At 44.0% G+C, this 10,153-nt stretch overlaps 2 protein-coding genes across 2 annotated transcripts in view; one reads left to right on the plus strand and one right to left on the minus strand.

Moving 5' to 3' along the window:
* Positions 1 to 10,153, minus strand: part of steep1 (STING1 ER exit protein 1) — a 189,763-nt gene that overhangs the window by 23,063 nt on the left and 156,547 nt on the right. The gene's annotated exons all lie outside the window — the stretch shown is intronic.
* fbxl9 (F-box and leucine rich repeat protein) lies at positions 116 to 10,076 on the plus strand. Its single transcript, XM_072434364.1, has 11 exons — positions 116 to 371; positions 644 to 745; positions 4,712 to 4,846; positions 6,284 to 6,463; positions 7,168 to 7,473; positions 7,548 to 7,764; positions 8,218 to 8,375; positions 8,456 to 8,674; positions 8,746 to 8,958; positions 9,519 to 9,736; positions 9,826 to 10,076. Exons 1-11 carry the CDS (start codon positions 300 to 302, stop codon positions 9,992 to 9,994), a joined length of 1,989 nt encoding a protein of 662 aa, XP_072290465.1. The 5' UTR covers positions 116 to 299; the 3' UTR covers positions 9,995 to 10,076.

Genomic DNA, 10,153 nt, shown 5'->3' on the forward strand with positions numbered 1-10,153 from the left:
TAAAATAAATAAAAAGTTGGATTTCTTATACACAAACACACACATGCATTTACAAATATATCCAGCAGGGGGCGGTACCGCGTTGAAGCCGCCACAAAAACACCGAAGTGTGATGAGTTCAAGTACATCCGGTACATCCCACTTCTCCACTGCTCCTGTGCAGTTTGTGCATTTTAACTGATAAGAATAAAGTCGAGAGCCAGAGGGAACACAACAATGACATCACTATTTGCCTATTTGTCGATGCTATTGTTGATCATACCCAGTGCTTAATTGGCTGGTTTCCTGGGACACTTCTCATGCCCAAAGCTGCCATGGAGGACACATACAACAACGATGAGGACAGTGTATTACCTGAACTTCCAATTGAGGTAATCTGCTTGAAAATACATGAAAAATCATCAGTTAACAGCTGTTGTTGTTGTTGTTGTTGTTGTTGTTGTTGTTTTATGGCGGTTGGCATCCAAGTGTTGCATTACCGCCAGACTTTATTCCTCAGACTTTGTCGTAGTCCTCGACTCTGTCGTAGTCCGTAAAAGTACTCCTTCAATTAGTTCTATAGTACCCGGTGCACAGCATTCTCTGTCATGGAGGACTGTGCCTTAAAAGAGGACATTTCTACCTCCCTTTCTCTGTCATATAGATTATAGTTTACATCCTGAGCCATCTTAATGCTTCAGACCGAAAAGAAGCGTCCCTTGTGTGTCGCAGTTGGTGCTACGCCAGCCAGGACACGCGCTTCCAGGTGAGTTTGTATGTGCATTATGTTAACGACTGTGTGACCTGTATCTGTGTGACCTGTGTCTGTGTTACCTGTGTTACCTGTATCTGTGTGACCTGTGTTACCTGTGTCTGTGTGACCTGTGTCTGTGTGACCTGTATCAAATCAAATCAAATCAATTTATTTTTGTAAGGCCCAAAATCACAACAACAGTTGCCTCTGAGGGCCACGTTGCCTCTGAGGGCCACAATCTGTGTGTGTATCTGTGTGACCTGTGTCTGTGTGACCTGTGTCTGTGTGACCTGTATCTGTGTGACCTGTGTGACCTGTATCTGTGTGACCTGTGTGACCTGTATCTGTGTGACCTGTGTTACCTGTATCTGTGTGACCTGTGTTACCTGTGTCTGTGTGACCTGTGTTACCTGTGTCTGTGTGACCTGTGTCTGTGTGACCTGTGTCTGTGTTACCTGTGTGACCTGTGTCTGTGTGACCTGTGTCTGTGTGACCTGTGTCTGTGTTACCTGTGTGACCTGTGTCTGTGTTACCTGTGTCTGTGTGACCTGTGTCTGTGTGACCTGTGTCTGTGTGACCTGTATGTGACCTGTATCTGTGTGACCTGTGTCTGTGTGACCTGTGTTACCTGTGTCTGTGTGACCTGTATGTGACCTGTATCTGTGTGACCTGTGTCTGTGTGACCTGTATCTGTGTGACCTGTGTCTGTGTGACCTGTATCTGTGTGACCTGTGTCTGTGTTACCTGTGTTACCTGTGTCTGTGTTACCAGTGTTACCTGTGTCTGTGTGACCTGTATGTGACCTGTATCTGTGTGACCTGTATCTGTGTGACCTGTGTCTGTGTTACCTGTGTGACCTGTGTCTGTGTTACCTGTGTCTGTGTGACCTGTGTCTGTGTGACCTGTGTCTGTGTGACCTGTATGTGACCTGTATGTGACCTGTGTCTGTGTGACCTGTGTCTGTGTGACCTGTGTCTGTGTTACCTGTGTCTGTGTGACCTGTGTGACCTGTGTCTGTGTGACCTGTATGTGACCTGTGTCTGTGTGACCTGTGTCTGTGTGACCTGTATGTGACCTGTATCTGTGTGACCTGTGTCTGTGTGACCTGTGTTACCTGTGTCTGTGTGACCTGTATGTGACCTGTATCTGTGTGACCTGTGTCTGTGTGACCTGTATCTGTGTGACCTGTGTCTGTGTTACCTGTGTTACCTGTGTCTGTGTTACCTGTGTCTGTGTGACCTGTATCTGTGTGACCTGTATCTGTGTGACCTGTGTCTGTGTTACCTGTGTTACCTGTGTCTGTGTGACCTGTATGTGACCTGTGTCTGTGTTACCTGTGTCTGTGTTACCTGTGTTACCTGTGTCTGTGTGACCTGTATGTGACCTGTATCTGTGTGACCTGTGTCTGTGTGACCTGTATCTGTGTGACCTGTGTCTGTGTGACCTGTATCTGTGTGACCTGTGTCTGTGTGACCTGTATCTGTGTGACCTGTGTCTGTGTGACCTGTATCTGTGTGACCTGTGTCTGTGTTACCTGTGTTACCTGTGTCTGTGTTACCTGTGTTACCTGTGTCTGTGTTACCTGTGTTACCTGTGTCTGTGTGACCTGTATGTGACCTGTATCTGTGTGACCTGTATCTGTGTGACCTGTGTCTGTGTTACCTGTGTTACCTGTGTCTGTGTTACCTGTGTTACCTGTGTCTGTGTGACCTGTATGTGACCTGTATCTGTGTGACCTGTATCTGTGTGACCTGTGTCTGTGTTACCTGTGTTACCTGTGTCTGTGTGACCTGTATGTGACCTGTATCTGTGTGACCTGTATCTGTGTGACCTGTGTCTGTGTTACCTGTGTTACCTGTGTCTGTGTTACCTGTGTTACCTGTGTCTGTGTGACCTGTATGTGACCTGTATCTGTGTGACCTGTATCTGTGTGACCTGTGTCTGTGTTACCTGTGTTACCTGTGTCTGTGTGACCTGTATGTGACCTGTATCTGTGTGACCTGTATCAAATCAAATCAAATCAATTTATTTTTGTAAGGCCCAAAATCACAACAACAGTTGCCTCTGAGGGCCACGTTGCCTCTGAGGGCCACAATCTGTGTGTGTATCTGTGTGACCTGTCTGTGTGACCTGTGTCTGTGTGACCTGTATCTGTGTGACCTGTGTGACCTGTATCTGTGTGACCTGTGTTACCTGTATCTGTGTGACCTGTGTTACCTGTGTCTGTGTGACCTGTGTTACCTGTGTCTGTGTGACCTGTGTCTGTGTGACCTGTGTCTGTGTGACCTGTGTCTGTGTTACCTGTGTGACCTGTGTCTGTGTTACCTGTGTCTGTGTGACCTGTGTCTGTGTGACCTGTGTGACCTGTATGTGACCTGTGTCTGTGTGACCTGTGTCTCTGTGACCTGTGTGACCTGTGTCTGTGTTACCTGTGTCTGTGTGACCTGTATGTGACCTGTATCTGTGTGACCTGTGTCTGTGTGACCTGTGTTACCTGTGTCTGTGTGACCTGTATGTGACCTGTATCTGTGTGACCTGGATCTGTGTGACCTGTGTCTGTGTTACCTGTGTTACCTGTGTCTGTGTTACCTGTGTTACCTGTGTCTGTGTGACCTGTATGTGACCTGTATCTGTGTTACCTGTGTCTGTGTGACCTGTATGTGACCTGTGTCTGTGTGACCTGTATCTGTGTGACCTGTGTCTGTGTTACCTGTGTTACCTGTGTCTGTGTTACCTGTGTTACCTGTGTCTGTGTGACCTGTATGTGACCTGTATCTGTGTGACCTGTGTCTGTGTGACCTGTATCTGTGTGACCTGTGTCTGTGTGACCTGTATCTGTGTGACCTGTGTCTGTGTTACCTGTGTTACCTGTGTCTGTGTTACCTGTGTTACCTGTGTCTGTGTGACCTGTATGTGACCTGTATCTGTGTGACCTGTATCTGTGTGACCTGTGTCTGTGTTACCTGTGTTACCTGTGTCTGTGTGACCTGTATGTGACCTGTATCTGTGTGACCTGTATCTGTGTGACCCTGTATCTGTGTGACCTGTATCTGTGTGACCTGTATCTGTGTGACCTGTGTCTGTGTTACCTGTGTTACCTGTGTCTGTGTGACCTGTATGTGACCTGTATCTGTGTGACCTGTGTCTGTGTGACCTGTATGTGACCTGTATCTGTGTGACCTGTGTCTGTGTTACCTGTGTTACCTGTGTCTGTGTGACCTGTATGTGACCTGTATCTGTGTGACCTGTGTCTGTGTGACCTGTATCTGTGTGACCTGTGTCTGTGTGACCTGTATCTGTGTGACCTGTGTCTGTGTGACCTGTATCTGTGTGACCTGTGTCTGTGTTACCTGTGTTACCTGTGTCTGTGTTACCTGTGTTACCTGTGTCTGTGTGACCTGTATGTGACCTGTATCTGTGTGACCTGTATCTGTGTGACCTGTGTCTGTGTTACCTGTGTTACCTGTGTCTGTGTGACCTGTATGTGACCTGTATCTGTGTGACCTGTATCTGTGTGACCTGTGTCTGTGTTACCTGTGTCTGTGTGACCTGTATGTGACCTGTATCTGTGTGACCTGTATCTGTGTGACCTGTGTCTGTGTTACCTGTGTTACCTGTGTCTGTGTGACCTGTATGTGACCTGTGTCTGTGTTACCTGTGTTACCTGTGTCTGTGTGACCTGTATGTGACCTGTATCTGTGTGACCTGTGTCTGTGTAACCTGTATCTGTGTGACCTGTGTCTGTGTGACCTGTATCTGTGTGACCTGTGTCTGTGTTACCTGTGTTACCTGTGTCTGTGTTACCTGTGTTACCTGTGTCTGTGTGACCTGTATGTGACCTGTATCTGTGTGACCTGTATCTGTGTGACCTGTGTCTGTGTTACCTGTGTTACCTGTATCTGTGTTTAGCTGTATCTGTGTTTAGCTGCATAATCTTAAGTGTGCACCAGGTGTTTTAACCACTCTTGTTCTGTGCAGAAGAACACGACTTTCTCCTTCCCGGCTTCAGCTTCATCCTTGGAGCTGATCAAAGGTCTGAGCGGAAAAACCCGCTGCAGCCTGGTCATCAGTCAGCTGGATGGGTTCTGCATGTCCAGATCTCTGCTTTTGGAGGTTGGTTACAGTTGTTAGGGTCGTGATTACTGGTTGCTACTGTACTACTACACTCTTGTCTGCATTACGTGGTTCAATTCAGCACTTTAAAAGCTACTTCAGCTGAATAAAGGGCTTTTCACACTAAAGTCCATCTACAGCCAAATGTTCACGTGCTCAGAACAATAATTGGCTCTTTATATAACTCTTGAAATAAACCTTAATTACAACATGATAGATATTGCAGTACAGTCTGCAGCTCACAGTCATATTTCACATACATAAAGAAACAGGATTTGAGGAATGAAACAACCTCATATTAATAATAGTTAAAAGGGGCGGTCTACATTCTACACGCCACAATAATGAGTGAATAAATATAATATAAGCAACAATACTCTTAACCTGCCCATGTTGTCTATACCGCTTTCGAAAAATAACGTCTATGGAAATAAGTCATGCTACATACGGTTCAAAGGACACTGGAGCATAGTAGTCCTTTTCTCGTTTTATAGGTCTTTCTTTTATGAGTCAGTATCAGATAACCGACCACTTTACAATTCCATTCAGGACAATTTTATGACGAAAATGACTTTTATGGCACCTATAGCATCACCTTCTTCAATCACATGCTTAGTCCAATCATTAAAGGGGACATATTATGCAAAAGCGACCCTAATGAGCTTTTAACCTACCCCCTATTTATTAGATTCAGAATAATATATGTTGGGTTCAAAAAGGGTGGAGTCTGCATGTTCTCCCCGTGTTACCGTGGGTTCTCTCCGGGTTCTCCGGCTCCTCCCACCGTCCAAAGACATGCATGTATTAGGTAAAATTGGTGACTCTAAATTGGCCCAAGTGAATGAATTTGAGAGTGAATGATTGTCTGTAATGTCTGTGTCTCTGTGTTGGCCCTGCGACGAGTTGGCCACTGTCCAGGGTGTGCCCCGCCTAAGTCCTGAAGTCACTGGGATAGGCTCCAGTCACCCGCGACCCCGAAAGGGAACAAGTGGTAGAAAATGGATGGATGGATGGGTGGGTGGATGGATAGATGGGTGGGTGGGTTCAAAAAGGACATGTAAATGACAATCCTCTGCTTGTTACAGTGATATTTCATTATGAAATGTACATATGCAACAATATTGGTTTACGTTCTTTTACATTTTATATTTTAAATCGAACAAGGTTCATGGCTAATCCAGCACTTAAATCTGTCATATGGCATGTCCAAATAAACACAAAGCCATATTAACTCATTAAACAAATATGGGGGAAAAACAAGAAAAAAAGTCCATTCCTCTAGTTCTGCACTCTACCCCTGCATATTTGGCTGTTCTTTTTATTATCAAGCCATTTTAGATCAATATTGCAGTTTACAATGAACTAAATGTAAATGATACTAAGTACCAGAAGGAAAGCATATGTCTCCTTTGAAATGCCCTGTTCTCTGTTCCTCAGGTGGGACTGTCTCTGGGCTCTAAGGTTGAGAGCTTGGCTCTGCCTGGCAGCAGTGTCACAGAGGCCTCTCTGCTGGCTCTACTGCCTCACCTCACGTCTTTGCGCAGACTGGACTTGAGGGGCCTGGACAGCCTCTTTATGTCTGGAGCCTTTCTCTCTCGGGAGGAGCACAGGCAGCAGGTAACACGCTCTTTTATATATATATATATATATATATATATATATATATATATATATATATATATATATATATATATATATATATATATATATATATATATATATATATATATATATATATATATATATATATATATATATATATATATATATATATATATATATATATATATATATATATATATATATATATATATATATATATATATATATATAAAATAAACGTTTACACAGTTAAAGTCACCAAACTGGTTGCTCGGTGTCCTCACACAGCCTGGGCCATGCCTCGAGGGGCATGGCCCATGAGCTCTATTTGAACACAGTGTTCCAAAGAAAGAAAGAAGGAAAAAAAATCTGCCACCAGAATTTTTTTTTCATTTTTGAAGTTGCTGTGGTTGAATATGTGCATTTGCATAAACAAAAATATGTGCGTTCCTGTTACATTTTATATCTTAAATCAAACAAGGTTCACTAATCCAATACTTAAATCTGACATATGGCATATTAACTTTGTCCATCAAACAACTCTGGGGTAAAAACAAAAAGAAAAGTCCATTCTTCTAGTACTGCACTCTAATGGGGACTCATTTTCTGCCCCTGTATATTTATTTGGCAACCGTAACACTGTGTGTGCTGCTGTGTTGGTCCCACCCAGAATGCAGATCTGTAATATACAGTGTAATTGATATTCTTTCTCTCACAAGGTGGGGACGGCTCTGGCTGGTCTCCAGGAGCTGGACTTGTCCGACCTCCGCTACCTCTCTGACCTGACATTTAACCGCCTCACTGGCTGCACTACTCGCCTTCAGCGCCTCTCACTGGCTGGTTGCCACATTGCATTTGAGTTTGACCCATACAGAGGCTGTCCTGTGGGAGTTGTAGAAGACTCCTCTGCTTTGTTGTCCTTGAGAAATGTAAGGAAGCTGCTGACAGACCAGAAGTCCACTCTGGTGGCTCTGGACCTAAGCCGCACCTCCATCACGCCAGAGTCGCTGAAAACCATTGCACAGGTTTGCCTAAACATTCTCTTTAACCTTAATTCAACATTTACGTGGAAACAGTTTAAGTTTACGTTATGTTCCAGGTTCCAGGTTTGATTTTAGAAGAGCTGTTTCTTCAAGGCTGTAAAGAGCTAACAGACTACTCAGTGGAGATCCTGGTCAAACATCAGGCAGAGCTGCAGACTCTGGACATCAGCGGCTGCACAGAGCTGACCAGCAGATCAGTGCAGGCCATCGCACACGGCCTCAAGTCTCTGAGGCACTTGTCTTTATGTCAAGACTGGAGGGTCACAGAAAAAGGTGAGCATATGATGTGATCACAAGAGCAAAAGTGCAGTTGGCATGTTTGTTTTTTCATATCCTTTGTTGTGTTTTAGGAACAAACAGGCTTTAATCTTTTAAATGTTTGTACAGTTATTAATTAGGAGTTAAGAGTTCATTAATTAGTTGTATTACCTGAGTGAAAGAAAAGGGTTTGTAGGTAATTATCTGGTGCAGCGCATCTTTTCTCTTTTGAGATCAATGTTATCTTTTTCTGTCCTTTTTTAACATAAATATCTAATAATAAAGAGAAAATAAAGTGATTTTTCTTTGCGACAAATCTGTAAACTGCGGCACCAAAAATAATTAGAACCATTAAACTCATCGTGGAAGGAGATCCAGTTGAACTGAATCTCCTTCTACGATGGAACACTCCTGGACAAATGCGGGGTTACACCAACCCTTTAAACCCATTATTTGTGTCACCTACAGGACTTGCTGATCTGCTCTCTGTGCCTTCTCTGAGAAGTTTAGACCTCTCAGAGTGTCTGAATATTAGTGGAGTAGAGACAGTGAATGCTTTAACCAGTTCCAACACAACCAGAGCACGGCTGGAGACACTCAACCTCAAGAGCTGCCGCTACATGAGGGTGCGTCTAAAGCCACATTCAGAACATTATTTCTATGTCTAGATTGTATACAAACTTGTGAATGGGTTTTATTTTTTTAGGATCTGGCAGTTTTCTCTCTTGTGCAGCTCTTTGGGGCGACTCTCCGTGAGCTTGATCTTACTTCATGCACAAACGTTACGGACCTGTCAGTGCGTGCCCTCATCACATTCTCACCAGGGCTCAAGGTTCTGCGGCTCGGCTGGTGCAAAGAAGTGACCGACTTTGGCCTACTGGGTATGAAGTATGAAGTTATCGAAAGTGATCCTCACAACGGAACGGTGAAGAACACACATTTACTCCTATCGAGACTGCATTGTGCACACTGTATTCACGGTAATGTACTCTTCAGGGTGACAATGGTCCAAAGTTTACAAGGACCTTTGGTAACATGGGCTTCTTCAAACCACCTCAACTGCCTTTTGACGAGCGTCCCAAGCTGGCGACGGACAATACTGTGGAGCCCTTGCAACATCAGCCCAGTTCTTCACTTACAGCTCTGCGTCGACTGGAGGAGTTGGACCTTTCTGCGTGTCCCAAGCTCACGGACATCAGCATCACACAGGTGCTTTGCCAAAGTGACCTGACGTGCAGTACAGGGCCCGGGACGGGTTCAACCACTCATTTGAAAGATTGATAAAATTATTATATATATATATATATATAATTAAAGTTTGGCATTTTTTTAGGTTTATAATTTGACTTCCTGGTTGTAAATCATGACATCACACTAGGAAAATCCATAACTGTTACCTGCAACCACGGTGTACACAAACTCCTTTTAAATGTCACAGAAAGCATCACACGAAAACATCTATATAAATCAAAGTTCAAAATGTGTTTGTTGTAAAATGTCTCCAAGATAAAATAAGAGTCATTTTACTCGGATCTTTACACTTTTCTTCTCAAACTACGCCATCAAACTCAAAATGAGAAAATCTTAAAAACCTGTCACACGCACTTCAAAGCAGTTGTGTGTTCAATCTTTGAGCGACCAGCCTTTTCAATTCATAGCTATCAATTCAAAACCGCATCGTAACCTAAACGCACAAAACTGACCTTTGCTATTTGACATTTTAGTTCTTAATTCTTCTCCATCATTGCCGTCATTTGTGTTTTATTCAGGTGTTGCGGTACCCAGACCTCCAGCGCCTGTCCCTCTCTACGCTCCCTGAAATTAGCGATGCCAGTCTTGTGTCCGTGGCCCGTCACTGCCGCAGCCTCACCCGCCTGGACCTCAGCCAGTGCCCACAGATCAGTGACAGGGGCGTGGCTGTAGCTGCTCCACACCTACACCGGCTGCAGCACCTCTCTCTCTCCTGCTGTAACAATATCACTGACAGGTTTGGATTTGAAAGCAAACGTAAAAACCCTGTAAATGTCTTTGAATCGCCAATCGTCTTTCTGAGTTTGTGCCTTTTAATACTTTTAGGTCCTTGTCTCTTTTGGGGCAGCACTGCAAACGGCTCAGGACCCTGGACATCTCGAGGTGCAAACATATTTCTGTCGCAACGATAGAAAATGTTCAAACACAACTGCCCTTTTTAGAAGACATCGACTGTAGGTTTATAGGTGGGACTGAGCTCACGCTTTCGCTTTGACACAGCAATGAGATTTATTTTACTGACCAAAGTCCGCACTGTCACGCTGCACTTTAGTAGATGAAGAACTGTGAACTATTGAACACTGTAAAACACACAAGATTCCTCTTATATGTTTATATTTTGAATTGACCATTATACATTAAACAGTATTTTTTT

The sequence above is a fragment of the Eucyclogobius newberryi genome, unplaced genomic scaffold (assembly GCF_026437365.1).
Source record: "Eucyclogobius newberryi isolate DKJ021-1_F unplaced genomic scaffold, fEucNew1.0.hap1 SCAF_7, whole genome shotgun sequence".
Lineage (NCBI taxonomy): Eukaryota > Metazoa > Chordata > Actinopteri > Gobiiformes > Gobiidae > Eucyclogobius > Eucyclogobius newberryi.

Excerpts from the sequence above, each read along its gene's own strand:
- fbxl9 (XM_072434364.1), top strand. The coding sequence starts at position 300 with ATGCCCAAAGCTGCCATGGAGGACACATACAACAACGATGAGGACAGT. Across the intron at positions 372-643 it reads TACCTGAACTTCCAATTGAG|ATTATAGTTTACATCCTGAG; the intron begins GTAATCTGCTTG and ends TCTGTCATATAG. Across the intron at positions 746-4,711 it reads GCCAGGACACGCGCTTCCAG|AAGAACACGACTTTCTCCTT; the intron begins GTGAGTTTGTAT and ends TGTTCTGTGCAG.